The 17,130-nt window shown below is 42.0% G+C and overlaps 1 protein-coding gene across 2 annotated transcripts in view; it reads left to right on the forward strand.

The window, feature by feature from the left end:
* LOC117404293 (forkhead box protein P3-like) overlaps positions 1–15,813 on the forward strand; it is a 53,786-nt gene extending 37,973 nt beyond the window's left edge. For both annotated transcript variants that reach the window (XM_034007124.3, XM_034007123.3), the window contains 12 exons: positions 1,495–1,657; positions 4,353–4,433; positions 5,502–5,610; positions 5,784–5,976; positions 6,461–6,565; positions 7,340–7,427; positions 8,715–8,795; positions 10,665–10,818; positions 11,491–11,567; positions 12,918–13,019; positions 13,741–13,862; positions 14,579–15,813. In XM_034007124.3, the coding sequence (XP_033863015.2) occupies positions 1,511–1,657; positions 4,353–4,433; positions 5,502–5,610; positions 5,784–5,976; positions 6,461–6,565; positions 7,340–7,427; positions 8,715–8,795; positions 10,665–10,818; positions 11,491–11,567; positions 12,918–13,019; positions 13,741–13,862; positions 14,579–14,663 (1,344 nt within the window). In that variant the 5' untranslated portion in view covers positions 1,495–1,510 and the 3' untranslated portion in view covers positions 14,664–15,813. The remainder of the gene's footprint in view (positions 1–1,494; positions 1,658–4,352; positions 4,434–5,501; positions 5,611–5,783; positions 5,977–6,460; positions 6,566–7,339; positions 7,428–8,714; positions 8,796–10,664; positions 10,819–11,490; positions 11,568–12,917; positions 13,020–13,740; positions 13,863–14,578) is intronic.
* Positions 15,814–17,130: the final 1,317 nt, after the last annotated feature.

Here is a 17,130-nt window from a genome sequence, read left to right on the forward strand (position 1 = left end):
CAAATTAGTTCATTCTATAGGGTGATGCAACACTTTTGGCCAGAGCTGTATATTGCACATATACAGCACATTGTAAAAAACATAATAATGCATCATACAAAAACATATAAAGATGCACAGTGACAGACAATAGCAGGTGCATTAAATGCGCAAACACATACACACACACACACACACACACAGAGTCAGATATGCATTGTGGTCAAGTGGTTAGGGCCGAGGGGTGTGAAGCAGTTAGGGAGGCTGGCTCTGTCGCTCACATCTCAAGGACAGGAAAGTGGCCTCCCACAGCGGTTATAGAGCTGATGTATTGAGATGGACACAGGTCTTAATGGTTAGAGCTCCTGGATTGTGGGGACGATAAGCACCAGAGAGGTTAATCCGAGCCGAGGGACAGCTCAAGTACTGGGTGATGAAACTTTTTATTACATTTCATTAAGATTGTAATGTGTTATTTGTGTAAAATCCTATTATCTGTGTTCTCTCAATTGTTATTTATCATTAACTAAAGTTAAGATCATTATCTAATATGCTTAAACTATTATTGACTAGTCTAGTGGTTAGAGCTGAGGGACTGGGAGGGAGGGAAGTAGTGTGGCCTAGTCTAGTGGTTAGAGCTGAAGGACTGGGAGGGAGGGAAGCAGTGTGGTCTAGTCTAGTGGTTAGAGCTGAGGGACTGGGAGGGAGGGAAGCAGTGTGGCCTAGTCTAGTGGTTAGAGCTGAAGGACTGGGAGGGAGGGAAGCAGTGTGGCCTAGTCTAGTGGTTAGAGCTGAGGGACTGGGAGGGAGGGAAGCAGTGTGGCCTAGTCTAGTGGTTAGAGCTGAGGGACTGGGAGGGAGGGAAGCAGTGTGGCCTAGTCTAGTGGTTAGAGCTGAGGGACTGGGAGGGAGGGAAGCTGTGTGGCCTAGTCTAGTGGTTAGAGCTGAGGTACTGGGAGGGAGGGAAGCTGTGTGGTGTAGTCTAGTGGTTAGAGCTGAGGGACTGGGAGGGAGGGAAGCAGTGTGGTCTAGTCTAGTCATTAGAGTTGAGGGACTGGGAGGGAGGGAAGCAGTGTGGTCCAGTCTAGTGGTTAGAGCTGAGGGACTGGGAGGGAGGGAAGCAGTGTGGTCTAGTCTAGTCATTAGAGTTGAGGGACTGGGAGGGAGGGAAGCAGTGTGGCCTAGTCTAGTGGTTAGAGCTGAGGGACTGGGAGGGAGGGAAGCAGTGTGGTCTAGTCTAGTGGTTAGAGCTGAGGGACTGGGAGGGAGGGAAGCAGTGTGGTTCAGACACACTGCATTTGTGCAGGAAGAGTGGCATAGTGGGTCAAAGATTTTTATTATTATTATTATTATTATTATTATTATTATTATTATTATTATTATTATTATTATTATTATTATTATTTTACTATTTCTTGATATTGCAGACTTATTTCTGTTTTAACTGCATTGTAGAAAGACTAAATATAATGAATTGTAATGTAAGCCAGTGTGCTTGTGTGGGTCTCTGTGCAGGGCAGACACTGAAGTGATGCCTGGAAGTGAGGCAGTGGCACAGGGCAGCTCTGCATCCAGCAGGGGGCAGCAGGTGACGCGGGGAGGAGAGCGTCCGAACAGGAGCACCCCTCAACCAGGAGAGCACAGCCCCCACGAGCCCCCAAATCAAAGCACCAACCAGGTAGGACTGTATTTGGGTGGGTCAGTTATACTGGTGCTCATGTCTGCAGATGCCTGTATAAAGGTCTAATTTATCACACATAACATTGTAATGATCCCTCATATATATATATACACATACATGGATGAAGGCTATATTTGCATCCTGAGCCATTCTACAAAAAAAGGCATAATACCACACTAGTTGATGATTCCTCTAGAGGAAAATATATTTGATCTTTGACCCATTTGACTGCTCAAGACCATCACTTTCAATTCAAACACAAAAGGTCTTGTTTTCAAGCACTCGACAACACCCACAGTACAGAAATGTTCATTAATGATCAACAAAATGAGAATACGTTAAAAAAAAAAGATGTAAAGCTGGTACATTCGTATCTCAGAGAAACTGGAGAAACGGATAACGACATAAAACGTCTGTACAGCACTGAAACACTACGTTTAAAAAAACCGAACTGTGCTGCTGAACCTCGTCTTCTTTAATATTAGCATCACAAGGAGAGAGAGAGAGAGAGAGAGAGAGATGACCTAAAGGTTGTGATTTTAGAAAAAAAATGAAATTAGATTATGTACAGTGTAGAAGAATAAAATAAAATAAATGGACAAATAGACTTGATACCAGGATGCCTGAATGTTTAAATAGAAAGGAACAGTAGAACGTTACATTAACTACATAGTGAATGACATCACAGAGGCATCAGATTTAAAGATGAATAAATGTGTGGTTACCATGGCATCAAAAAGCCTATAAATACCTCCAATGTTTGTTTTCAAACACGCTTTCCCTTGACAAAGTTATGTTAAACATACTGAAACGTTGGGAAGTATATATATATATATACATACATACATACACACACGTGAACATTTCTGGAGTTATTCATTGTGTTCTGCCTAACAATGTACTCAACCTAATTCTAAATTGTTCCAACTTCACAACAGGTGACCACAGAAATCTGCATACACTGCAGAGTCTAATCTTTGAATTCTCTTTGCCAGTCAATCAAAGAAGGTTTAACGTGCTTGATCAGCCTAGACAGGTTTCTCAGTAGCGGGATGCTGCCCATGGTGGGCTGAATTGTCACCCGGCTCTTTCACAAACGGATATGTGGCACCTGCAGAATTCCCCTCCAGCACAGCTAGCGTGAGGGAGGAGGGAAAGTGAGAGGCAGTTTGTTTACCGTGAGGGTGTCGCGGTTAGTTTTATTTAACGTTTAAGCCCCAGTCTTCCCACATGCATGAATAAATTGGTATCATAACAGTGACACACTTTGAAAGTGTAGTTACTTTGCTGAACAGCCTTTTCCTTCCTCCTCCCATGGCTTCTCAGCAAGAAACATTCTCACTGTCATCCAGAACACTAGTGAGAATACACTTCAAACTACAGCAGCCTGCTAGTTTATTAGAACACCTCAAGCATTGATATCCTTTATATACCTGCCTGCATGGAAACCTCTGGGTGTGAGAATTTCCATTTCCGCTCAGTGATCAGTGAAACAATAGGCACCCGTGTGAAAATGAATTAAACTACTTCTAAAAAGTCAAATTAAGTGCATGTGTGGCCTGTTAAAGCCATCAATTAAATCACTTATTTGCCTAATTTTTCATGTTTTTTCAGTTACAGCGGTTTGATTTCATACGCACAAGAAATCCAAGCTGCAGAAGCAGTGGGCTGTTCTAATATTATTATTATTTATTTCTTAGCAGACGCCCTTATCCAGGGCGACTTACAATTGTTACAAGATATCACATTATACAGATATCACATTATTTTGCATACAATTACCCATTTATACAGTTGGGTTTTTACTGGAGCAATCTAGGTAAAGTACCTTGCTCAAGGGTACAACAGCAGTGTCCCCCCATCTGGGATTGAACCCACAACCCTCCGGTCAAGAGTCCAGAGCCCTAACCACTACTCCACACTGCTCCACACTAATACATTTGCACACTGCTGTTTATTTTATTTATTATAATATTATTTTATTGATGTATTTATTTATTTACTGCCCCTTTTTACAGTGTTTTCAATCATCCTGAGTTGAGCTTCGAATTTTAATTACTCAAATATTGTATTTAGGTGTTCTAGTTTTAAGATCTACCCTTCTGTTCAAGTTGATATATATATATATATATATATATATATATATATATATATATATATATATATATATATATATATATATATAGAATTGGTTAAAAAAAACAAAAAAACAAACAAAAAAACATTTACACAGATTTTCACCCAAAATCAATTCTAGAGAATTTTTAAATAAAGGTGTCACCTGAGAATAAAAGTCTTTACTTTAGTTTACAGTGTCATCTAGTGGCAAGGTGTTGTCATGACATGCATGACATTTTGGAACACCAGAAAATTCCCTTGAGAACATTTTGGACAACGATTAATCTGACCTAAATTATTTATTACATTTCAAATCAATAAAAGTAAACAACAACATTGGTTAATTTTAAATAATATTATTTCCAACTTTGAATCAAAGAGTAAGTATTGTGTTCCAAAAATATCTAGCGCTCCCCGTCCCCACGTGTTGCTACAACTGTTTAAATAATGTGCCAGTCATTTATCTTTGCATTGATAACATCTGTCCTCTAAATCAGTGCAGGAAGAGTGATACAGGAAGTACTGCAACACAAAACTCTTCCTTGCTTGTTTTATCTGTTTGTTCTTCTCACAGATCCACTTTCCTGTCATGATGGTTAGCCCAAGAGCCACACTGATCAGCTCCTCGCACTTGCAAGCTCTCATCCTTCAACAGGTACAGTGCATACAGTGAATACAACCATTCCATACACCTGGTCTGATCAGGCGTTAGTCTCAAATTTCTCAAGCGCCTCAGCCTAGACGAAAGAAGTGAAAGAGGGGGCTTGATTGAAGTCTTTCAAATCATAAATGGTCTACATAACCGAAGACACGACTTCAAATTCAACAGAGAGAACAGGAGGACAGAAATGGAAGCTGGGTAGCGTTTAGAACAGGATGTAGGAAGCACTTTTTTACACAGAGAGTTATAAATGCTTGGAACAGCCTACCAGGTGAGATAGTAGGATCTAAAACACTGGGAGCATTTAAAAAAAGAGATTCTGTGCTTTTAAATAAGTTCCCCCCAGTAGGGGAGAATGGTGCGCTAACAAAGGACGAGCCCTGATGGGTTGAACGGCCTTTTCTCGTTCACAAACTTTTTGTTATTTTCTTATAGAAACATGATATCGGGTAATACTTTAGGTTAAAGGAAGTTTTCAGTTTGTATGTCTATTTTTCAGAGAATCTGTTTCATTGCACCTCAGCAGTGTCTCCTGCGTCACATTACTGGTTGAAAGCATGTCAGTCAATAGGGGAAGCAGCTGATTGGTTAATGACAAGAGAGAAGGCTTGCAAACAGAGATTTCTTTAACCAAGTGTAGAAACAGTTATCATGTTTTAAAATTAAAAAATGCAAGTTTAGTATAGTATGTGTTTCTTTCAAAACTACATTTCAGACCTATATGAGGAATCGAATTGCACTACAGGTAAGCTATGGAATTATTTTGTAAAATATGATGTTGATTACATGAATAAGGCCTGTATCACAAGCCCACCAGGAGATTGTGAGGTGTGTTCATTCATGCAGGAATGCACACCTTATACATGTGATCATTTGTCACAAAGGAACATGGCATGAATCCGGATAATTAAACCCACATGAATTAACAGGGGGCTGAATTCAAAACGAATGACTTCAGAACCCCGAGGAAGTGGATAAGACATTTAGGTGTGGTATTCAGTTGGAATCCATTAGGACTTTGCGTTCACTGTTTGAAAGTGCTGCTGTGTGTGGCTGTGTCAGTGTGCAGGGGACCCTCTCAGGAAGCAGCTGCTCCAGCTCGCCCAGCAGAGACCCTCCGTCCTGCGAGGAGGAGGACGCCAAAACCAGCCCCTCTGCCCCCTGCAGCCAGGTAAGCTCCTCTATATCAGTTACCGCGCCTCTCTCCGTTTGAATAGCACAGAGTAACAAAGCCAGCAACTGCAGCTTCAGCCGCTTTACACTATAAATTGGCTTTTATCTTTCAGCTGACAAACTTTATTCAAACTTTTGCTATTTCCTCTTATTTGTGTCCCTGTCTGGCAGGAGCATCTCCGGCTTCCAGCCTGGCTCAGCCCTGTCAGAACTCGAGCCCAGCCCAAAGCTCTGACTCCTCACTGTGCAAGAGCGAGCCAGGAGGCAGCCGCAGTGCGCCTTCCCCTCACCACGGAGCCTCGGCACGCAGCTCCCCCACCCCGAGGAGACTCAGCCCCGCTGTGCAGACAGCCAGGAACCACAGGTACTGCAGGCTGCAATGCATTCTGGTACGTTTGACCTGTCTCGGCTACCTTTCACAGCAGGACTACACTTACCAGAATGCATTGGGGTGCGAGTTGAAAAGCCTGAACTGTCCCAAAGTGTCCTGGTGTACATGGAGTCCTACGGTAACCCTAACTACAGAGTCCAGTGAAGACCAACTGAACTAGTCCCAGGGCTTAAGGAATGAGTTATGACAATGGAAGGAACTGAATCTCCAGTATTTAGTCTAGAATTTGATTAAAGTTTTCAAAATCTCAACAGGAGTTGATAATATTAGACAAAACTTTAAACTCAGAAACGGACAGACAAACAGTCCCTACTGTGTATACCCAGATCTGCTTCCTTGGTTCTAGTCCTGTACATGTCTGGTGAATGTAACTCCAGCTCTCTCTCTCGTTCTCTCTCTCTCTCGTTCTCTCTCTCTCTTGTTCTCTCTCTTTCTCTCTCTCTCTCTCTCTCTCTAGCCCCACTCAGAAGGTATCAGAAGCCCCCAACACTCTCTTTGTGAGTGGCCTATGCAAATGGCCTGGCTGTGAGGAAGTGTTTGAGGAATACGGACAGTTTATCAAGTAAGAGCAAAGCTGCGCTCAATTCTAATTCTAATCACAATTATATTTGGTTCAATTACAATTAGACTAGGAACGGCACACATTAACATGTGTACTCTCTCTATTCTGCATAACGAAGGAATAATCACAGGTAGAAATACAGAAACATACTGCATAGCTTTTATTTTTCAGACCAATGAGGTCGCTAAAAGTGGTTGAAAATATGAGAATAATGATTGCTCAGTGTAAAACATGGAACTGTGAATGATTACGCTTGGAGAGGTGTGGAATTGATCAATTATATGGTATAACTGCAATTCCAATTGCAACTACAGTTACACAGGTATACCAAGATTCCCCTACATTTCACTTCAGCAGTGTCTCCAGGGCAGGCTTGAGGCATGGAGACTGAACTGCTCCCTCCCTCCCTCACTCCCCTAAGAGAAAGGGTGCTCCCTTCAGTCCAGGGCAGGCTAGAGGCATGGAGACTGAACTGCTCCCTCCCTCCCTCACCCCCCTAAGAGAAAGGGGGCTCCCTCCAGTCCAGGGCAGACTTGAGGCATGGAGACTGAACTGCTCCCTCCCTCCCTCACCCCCCTAAGAGAAAGGGTGCTCCCTCCAGTCCAGGGCAGGCTAGAGGCATGGAGACTGAACTGCTCCCTCCCTCCCTCACCCCCCTAAGAGAAAGGGTGCTGCCTCCAGTCCAGGGCAGGCTAGAGGCATGGAGACTTCTTCCAGTTTCATTTGATTAAATAAAAGGTTGTGTTTGTGCTTCCCCCTGTGTTTGTGTTACAGACACCTGCACAGAGACCACAGTCCCGATGAGAAGAGCCTGGCTCAGTGGAGGGTGCAGAAGGAAGTGGTCCTGCAGCTGGAGAACCAGGTGGGTGCCTGTCTGTCACAGAGCAGAACAGAACACAAGGTCAGCCCATCAACACACTCAGAACCATCAGAGCATTCACAATCGAGAGGTCACTCAGCCCATCAGCGCTCGTCCGGTTCCTAGTAGCTGATTGATCTAAGATATTGAAACGTATGGGAAGTGTAGCTACATTAGAGGCCATTCGCTTTCTGGTAGCTGATTAATCTAAAAACGTTGTCAAGTCGGGTCTTAAAGGATCTCAGTGATTCAGCATCAACAACATGACCAGGTAACCCATTCCATCCCCTCACCACTCTCTGTGTGAAGAAGTGTCTCCTTCAACAACATGACTAGGTAACCCATTCCATCCCCTCACCACTCTCTGTGTGAAGAAGAGTCTCCTTCAGCAACATGACTAGGTAACCCATTCCATCCCCTCACCACTCTCTGTGTGAAGAAGTGTCTCCTTCAACAACATGACTAGGTAACCCATTCCATCCCCTCACCACTCTCTGTGTGAAGAAGTGTCTCCTTCAGCAACATGACTAGGTAACCCATTCCATCCCCTCACCACTCTCTGTGTGAAGAAGAGTCTCCTTCAACAACATGACTAGGTAACCCATTCCATCCCCTCACCACTCTCTGTGTTAAGAAGAATCTCCTTCCCTCTGTCATAAGTCTATCTCCACTTCATTTCCAGCTGTGTCTCCTCTGGTCCTGGTTTCTGTGCTGCGCTTGAAGTATTGGTTAGGGTTAACTTTGTCAACTCCTTTTAAGAATTTAAAGACTCACTTTATTTGTCTTCATTCTAGGCCAAAATAAAATGCCCCTTCAACCTAATGTTTCTTCATAACTAATTCTTTAAGCCCTGGGATTAGTATGCTAGTATTCTCTGTAAACAGACCAATATCGCCATTGATCCTTAAGGACTTTCTACCATGTAAAGTATACTAACTCTTCATCTCCGACCTGTTCAGTATGTGTGGTTCCTTATGATTCTCTGTGGTTGTTTTTGCTTTGATCAATATTATATAAATATTATAAATGATTCTGAAAAGACTCAAGTCTAGGAAAGCATTGTAAAAACATGGCTAAGCTATAGTAATGTTTGTATGTACATGTGTGTATGGATGTATTATTTCTGGATAATACATTTCGTGGGCACAAAATGAATAAACTAAGCTAAACTAAAAACATGGAAAACTGCTAAATGACTCCAGTAAACCAGTATAAGGGCCTGGTGGTTTTGAGTTGCTGTGAATTGAGTTTCTCTCTCTCTCTCTCTCTCTCTTTCTCCCTCCCTCACAGCTCACTGTAGAGAGACAGAGACTGCGGGCCATGCAGCTGCATCTCCACTTCACAGAGCACAGACTGAGCACCAGCAACACAGTGAGTGCACCCTGCATAATACACCCTGCATAATACACACTGCACACTGCACCCTGCACCTTGCATAAAACACACTGCATAATATAATAATTTATTTATTTCTTAGCAGACGCACTTATCCAGGGCGACTTACAAGATATCACATTATTTTTACATGCAATTACCCATTTATACAGTTGGGTTTTTTACTGGAGCAATCTAGGTAAAGTACCTTGCTCAAGGGTACAGCAGCAGTGTCCCCCACCTGGGATTGAACCCACGACCCTCCGGTCAAGAGTCCAGAGCCCTAACCACTACTCCACACTGCTACCTCTATACACATTATACACATTACACACTGCGCCCTGCACCCTGCACCCTGCATAATACACACTGCACACTGCACCCTGCATCCTGCATAATACACACTGCTTAATACACATTACACACTGCACCCTGCATAATACACACTGCACCCTGCATCCTGCATAATACACACTGCTTAATACACATTACACACTGCACCCTGCATAATACACACTGCATAATACACACTGCACCCTGCACCCTACACAATACACACTGCACCCTGCACCCTGCATAATAAACACTGCACCCTGCATCCTGCATAATACACACTGCTTAATACACATTACACACTGCACCCTGCATAATACACACTGCATAATACACACTGCACCCTGCACCCTACACAATACACACTGCACCCTGCATAATACACACTGCATAATACACATTACACACTGCACCCTGCATAATACACACTGCAGCATGCACCCTGCACCCTACACTCTACACTGCACACAACACACTGCCTAATACACACTGCACACTAGAACAATGACTAATATGACAGAGCTATTGTGGTCCTTCAAAACATAGATAATATACCGGAGAATCAGTAGTGGCTCCTGACTTTTAATAAGTGGGGAGTCTAAACAACCTGCTTTTCTCTCTCTCTCTCTCTCTCTCTCTCTCTCTCTCTCTCTCTCTCTCTCTCTCTCTCTCTCTCTCTCTCTCTCTCTCTCTCTCTCTCTCTCTCTCAATATTATTTTGAAGTACTTTTTAATATATGCTATAAACAACATTGGCATGTTTCAAAAGGTACTTTGTAATTTAATAAGAAATGTAATACAGTAATATAGTATACGCAGCACATAAGGCAAGTGACTGAATATAACAAAGACATTTGTGTGGATTCAGCAGTGTGGCGTACATTTGGGCAGCAGTGTGGCGTAGTGGTTAGGGCTCTGGACTCTTGACCGGAGCGTTGTGGGTTCAATCCCTGGTATGGGACACTGCTGCTGTACCCTTGAGCGAGGTACTTTACCTAGATTGCTCCAGTAAAAACCCAACTGTATAAATGGGTAATTGTATGTAAAAATAATGTGATATCTTGTAACAATTGTAAGTCGCCCTGGATAAGGGCGTCTGCTAAGAAATAAATAATAATAATAATAATAATAATAATAATAATAATAATAATAATAATAATATTATACCATACCCTGCCTGGCAACAGACACGTCAAGATTAAGTCTAATTATGAGTGGTGGAAACGTGTATCGTGTAGCCAATACAAATACAGTCAAACTTGACAGACAGAGGGTGATTGAAGGTGGAATACACACAGAATCCCACCCATTTCTGAGGCTACAGAAAATCAACATGGGTGGGATCCTGTCATGTTAGCCAATAGCAATACCGTAGACCTTGGAAAACATGACGTAAGGTTTGAAAATGTATGGAACAGGCACTAGAGGCTAAACAAAACCTGCCTACGATACACGGCTATTAAAATTACCGTTCAGCAAATCAGGGTGCAGGATTTCTTCCCATGTGGTTTAATTGTTGTTCCTTCTTCGTTAGAAAATGCGGGAAGCTTCTGAGAATTCCTTCTCTGCACATGGCTTCCCTCTGTCTCAGCCCCGCCTCCAAGAGAGATCCTCAGCCAATCATAAAGAGGCAGTGGAAGTGGGTCGGCATGGATACTGGCACCTGCCTACCATCCCTTTCATGCCAGGTATGTTACTGGAGTATGAGGCAGTGAGGCCAACTGGCTACATTGACATAGCAGCATGGGTAGTGATTGAGTCAGTAGGATGGCCTAGTCTAGTCATTAGACCTGCGGGACTGGGAGGGAGGGAAGCAGTGTGGTCTAGTCTAGTCATTAGAGTTGAGGGACTGGGAGGGAGGGAAGCAGTGTGGTCCAGTCTAGTGGTTAGAGCTGAGGGACTGGGAGGGAGGGAAGCAGTGTGGTCTAGTCTAGTGGTTAGAGCTGAGGGACTGGGAGGGAGGGGAGCAGTGTGGTCTAGTCTAATGGTTAGAGTTGAGGGACTGGGAAGGAGGGAAGCAGTGTGGTCTAGTCTAGTGGTTAGAGCTGAGGGACTGGGAGGGAGGGAAGCAGTGTGGTCTAGTCTAGTGGTTAGAGCTGAGGGACTGGGAGGGAGGGGAGCAGTGTGGTCTAGTCTAATGGTTAGAGTTGAGGGACTGGGAAGGAGGGAAGCAGTGTGGTCTAGTCTAGTGGTTAGAGCTAAGGGACTGGGAGGGAGTGGAGCAGTGTGTCTCAATAGATCCTGCCCCGATTCTAACATAATATTTATAAAAGCTACAGATCATATTTTTGATTGATTGATTGATTTATATTTATGAATGTTACAGATCATATTTTCTGATATGTAATTCTATTCAACAGAAATGGTTCCCAGTATGGACTATTACAAGTACAGCAATATCAGGCCACCGTTTACATACGCTTCACTGATCAGATGGGTGAGTGGATTTGCTTTTCTGTATATTCTGCATTCTTCTGTGAGCTGCGATTGTGTTAGGATCTCACCTGCAGCCCTACCTGCTGCACAGGGAGTCTGAAGCTCAGGAGGGGATCTTGTATTGGGAAGGAATGTACAGGGTAAATGGTCTTGAGTCAATGCAAAAAGAAAGTCTGGACAACTAAACGATCTACTGCTAAACCTACCAATCCCAGGGCTTAAAGGAATGAGACTGAAAGAACTGAATCTATTTAGAACAAACAAGAATTGGAGGGGACTTGATTGAAGTCCTGAAAATGTTAAAAGGAGTTGACAAAGTTAACCTGAACCAATCCTAATAAGCGCAGCACAGAAACCAGGACCAGAGGGGGAAGGTCAGTGGAGATAGACTTAGAACAGAGGAATTTTACATTTTTATGATCTTACGTAAAATCACAAACTTGTGAGGCAACGTTAAGTGTTAAAGCCTTGTTATAAGTTTAGTATCCTGGATTCAGCTGTCTAATTTTATAATATACAGAGTCCAATTGCAAAACTGTTTTGAGATGTTGCCTTCTCGTATCTACATCAAACACTGAGTTCAATTAAAATACCCCAAATACTACTTGAACACATGCTGATCAGACTCCGCACAAATACTACCTTTTAACAATGTCTTAAACAAAACGTAGCGAGATAAAAAGAAACTAACTAATCACTTGGTCCCACAGAGGGAGTTCACAGCGGTCGACAGCGAATAAGTATTTTACAACTATTTCTATTACAACCTATTTGGTATTTGGATCCTACTTTTTTTGTGACCAGCACGTCACGCTGCGTTGATTGCAAATGAAATACCAACAAATGTAAAGTGTCACACGCTGGTCAAAAAAAACGTGGGATCCAAATACCAAATGGGAGGCATCGAACTAGACCAGATCCACTGTGAGAAAGCTCTAATGTTGTGCAAGAATCATCACTGTCTCTAACCAGAGGGGAAGCAAGCACAAAGACGAACAGAATGCTTGGGTATGTAGCCAAAAACGTAGAGTACAAATCAAAGGTTATAATGAGGTTGTGTATTACACTGGTGAGACCGCACATAACTGGGTGCAGCTCTGGTCACCACAGCATCAAAGAGACATTGTGACCATGGAGAGAGCAACCTGTAATCCTTGGGTTTAAAGGAATGATCTATGAAGATAGGCTGAAAGAACTGAATCTATTTAGCCTGGAACCAAGGGACTTGATAGAAGTGTTTAATCACAGGAGTAGACCAGAGTTCACCATGGTACCAAAGAGAGTGCAGCCGTGGAGAGACTCCAGCGAAGAGTGGAGTTGACTAATCCCGAGTGTCTTTCAAATCCTGCAGGCAATCCTGGAGTCCCCAGACAAACAGCTGACCCTGAACGAGATCTATCATTGGTTCATGAACATGTTTGCCTTCTTCCGATTCAACACTGCCACCTGGAAGGTACTGTAGGACCCAACGCAATCAATACACAGGGTGGGAAACTCGCATGAAGAGTGCTTCTGTGTTAGAGAGACTCGGGAGATCAAGGGCTCCTCTTCACTTTGTTCACGTTTTTATTTTCCTGAAATTGCTTTTCCCCCGGCTTAACCCAACTGGGCCCTAGATCCCTGAAGACTTACAAAGACAATATCTCAAAAAGATAGTGTGGTCTAGTCTAGTGGTTAGAGCTGGTTTAGTCTAGTGGTTAGAGCTGAGGGACTGGGAGGGAGGGAAGCAGTGTGGTCTAGTCTAGTGGTTAGATCTGAGGGACTGGGAGGGAGGGAAGCAGTGTGGTCTAGCCTAGTGGTTAGATCTGAGGGACTGGGAGGGAAGGAAGCAGTGTGGTCTAGTCTAGTGGTTAAAGCTGAGGGACTAGTTAAAGTATTGACCTATTGGGTAGCAGTTTCCATTTGAAGCCTGTGGGCTCAAAAACTCCTCCCCATTTTAACAGTGAAGGGATTGATTGATCGGTTTATTGATTGATCGATCGATTTTGTATTTTTGAAAGCTACAGATCATATTTTCTGATATGTAATTGCATTTGACACAAATGGTCCCCAGTATGGACTATTACAAGTACAGCGATATCAGACCGCCGTTTACAGACGCTTCACTGATCAGATGGGTGGTGCGTTGCTCCTCGACACTGATGCTGAACCCAGGGTCACTATTTTCTCCTCAGAACGCAGTGCGACACAACCTGAGCCTTCACAAGTGCTTCGTTCGAGTGGAGGGAGGGAAGGGCGCGGTGTGGACGGTGGACGAGACAGAGTTTCAGAGGAGAAGGGGACAGAAATTCAACAGGTACGTGGCAGTTCAGGTGTGATCTGGTTAAACACCACTTTCCAGTCAGATAGCACCCTCTAGTGTGCAAAACAAGCAAGACAGGTTAATCCCACAGATCAGAAAATCAAGCCTTTACACTCAAGCATTTTTGTCAATAGTTACTAACATTTGTCTTAAAAGAGCTTTTAAAAAATGTTTTTTTTTTTTTTTTTTTTAATAATAAAATATTTTTATAGCAAATGATTTTACTTTAGATGTTACCAGGGTTAAATTCAAAGGCATTTTGGATTATGTTGGATAATTTAACATGTAATCGTGCATCCTAGATCCTATTACTTCCCACTCGCTATGTAAAAAAAAATGCTTTTTCCCTTCTGTTCTAAACATACCCAACCTCTCATTCTCTGTGTTGAATTTGAAGTTGTGTCTTGGATTAACTATCAAGACCATTTATGATTTTAAAGACTGCAGTCAAGTCCCTTCTTTTTTCCAGGCTGAAGAGATTTCATTCTTTTAACCTGTCCTTATAGATCATTGAGTCCTGGGATCAGCCTAGTTCTCTGTACCTTCTTGAGTGCAATAATGTATTTGTTTGTAGTGAGGTGACCAAAACTGCGCACAGTATTCTAGGTATGGTCAAACTACAGCAGTGCATAAGTAAAAGCTCCCTAGACTGCATTGCAGTAGACAAGACAGTCAGATAATTCATTTATAAATGCTTTGTGTGTCTCCAGAGATCAAGATGTGAAGTGGTTGGGTCCCTATGCTTACCTCTGCCCCCAGGAGCCGTGGTCTGTCTCCCAGCCTGGCTCCAGCTGAAACAACAGGACACCAAGAGGGACTCTCACTCCTCAACTGGAAACCAGTGATAACCAGTACAGCAGACGGTGCTAACTAAATAACTCCAGTAAATCTTATCTAATCTGTATCGCCATCAGATTGAAATACACATTATGATAAAGTGTAGTGGTATTATTTTGATAGCGTCTGTAGTCAATAAAACTGCCGAATTTCTCCTGCACTTTTTCCATGCTGCTGTTCCCGTTGAAGGAACACAGCCGACGCACGCGAGATGCTCCTGGGAGTTTGAGTCCTTGTAGGAAAAACATTTTTTTTTTTTTTTTTTTTTTTTTAAGACAATGACTCTTCCCGTGTGCATTTTTTAATTTGGTTAAGCGTAAAACCAAAAACATAATTTCTGTTTCGTTTCTGATTCGATTTGATTCGAATCGTTTCTTATTCAATTCGATTCGATTCGATGGGGGCTGTGTGGTCCAGTGGTTAAAGAAAAGGGCTTGTAACCAGGAGGTCCCCGGTTCAAATCCCACCTCAGCCACTGACTCGCTGTGTGACCCTGAGCAAGTCACTTCACCTCCTTGTGCTCCGTCTTTCGGGTGAGACGTAGTTGTAAGTGACTCTACAGCTGATGCATAGTTCACACACCCTAGTCTCTGTAAGTCGCCTTGGATAAAGGCGTCTGCTAGATAAACAATTAATAATATTCCTATTATAGAGTCACACAATAAGTAGCTGAAATGTGTCAGCTACCAAAATAATGAAATGATTAATCATCTGACCTAAATTATTAAAATTACATTTCGAATCAATAGAATAAAAAACAACACCATCGGTTCATTTAAAATAATATAGTTTGCAACTTGAATTAAAAACCCACCAATGAATAGAGTGCACATACAATCATATGTCGAGAATGACAACCTGCAGTTTTTTTTTACATCAACCAAAAAATGAGGCACCACTTAACTTTTTCTCACTGAAGAAAAAAGATATGAGGACATTATTATATGTTGTTTATTTAAATACAAAACTTTAGTTAACAGGTTTTACTCTGAATAAGATACTATTAGAGAATTTTGACTACCTGAGGTTCTAAATTTGCAGGACCTGTGTGGTTTTGCACAGTGCAAACAATTAGCGTTTTCTTTGCAACATTCAAATCTAATATAAAAGAAAGTAAGCAATGCCACAATATTTGTTGTAGACAGTATACTTAGTTTTAAATCCTAATCTATCAAAAAGATCATTTTAACATGACATTAATTATAAAATCACATTCAGCAATAAAATTAGCTAAGCAATGACCAGACTGAGTTCAGCTGCAAGAGTTGTAAGCACATCATAACCAGTGTGTAGTTCAGAGTGTTGAAGCTCAGTCGATTTGATTGGCTGTCTTCTGACAATATGTATTTCACTTCTATTAATGTGACTGGGCAGCTGCGAGACTCCTTGCAAAACGCAGCCCTATGAACTCGACACAACCCTCAACGTTTGAATTTGCAGGTTGTACAAAGACAGGTCACTTGGGTGGTCTGTATTTTAATGGACAAGGAATTATATTTTAGTGGTCAAATGAACGTGCGTGAGAGGCACTCCGTTTTAATAATCACACTAAACTGTTACGTTTATGTTTTACTTTAAAAAAAAAACAACAAAAAACTGCAGATCATTTTTTTATTTTAGCAGCACTAAAAAAATGATGAAATAACATATAACCTGAAAATATTACTGGCAAAAATAATCAGCCTTTTTTAATGTCTTGTAACATTCTGCTTTTGTTTTTATATATTAATAGGAATATTAATCTCCCTATTTTATTTTCGTGTATCATGTGATATGTATGATTCTTGGTTTCAGCTTTTGAAAAAACTCCAGGATGCTGAATTTTTTTATTTGTTTCCCAAGAGAGGAGGGGGGAAGCATATCAGTGTGGCGCAGGCTACATCCATGTGCAACACTAATACGTTTCCCCACAAAGAAAATCAGCTTTGACTCAGAATTAGTTAGCATGACAATTATCTAAGCTGAAACAGTAATAGAAAAATATACAGAACACACATGAGGATATTAAACAAATTAAATATTAAGAAAATGTAGCTGATATGAAATATGATATAAGATAAAAATGTATTTAGCTAAACTACTGTAAACCCAATTTTATTTCATGTAGGTTAATATAAATCAGTAAATTAAATGGTGGCCTTAACAATGCAACTTATTTTTCCTTTCGCTAAACTATTGCTTATAAAAAATTGTGTAAAATCCTGCTAAACTTGTCTATCGCCACACTTTCCCCTCCCCTCCCCTCCCCTCTCCCCCCTCTCCCCCCTCTCCCCTCTCCCCTCCGCAGTCTGCAGCATTTGTGATCTGCAGTACATTGTGGACAGGGTGACCGGAGACCACACGAGGTTGAAGGAAAAAAGATTTTATAAAAGAACACGTCCTACAGACATAATGACTCTTAAAGAGAAATAAATCAGAATTCAGT

The sequence above is a fragment of the Acipenser ruthenus genome, chromosome 56, assembly GCF_902713425.1.
Source record: "Acipenser ruthenus chromosome 56, fAciRut3.2 maternal haplotype, whole genome shotgun sequence".
Lineage (NCBI taxonomy): Eukaryota > Metazoa > Chordata > Actinopteri > Acipenseriformes > Acipenseridae > Acipenser > Acipenser ruthenus.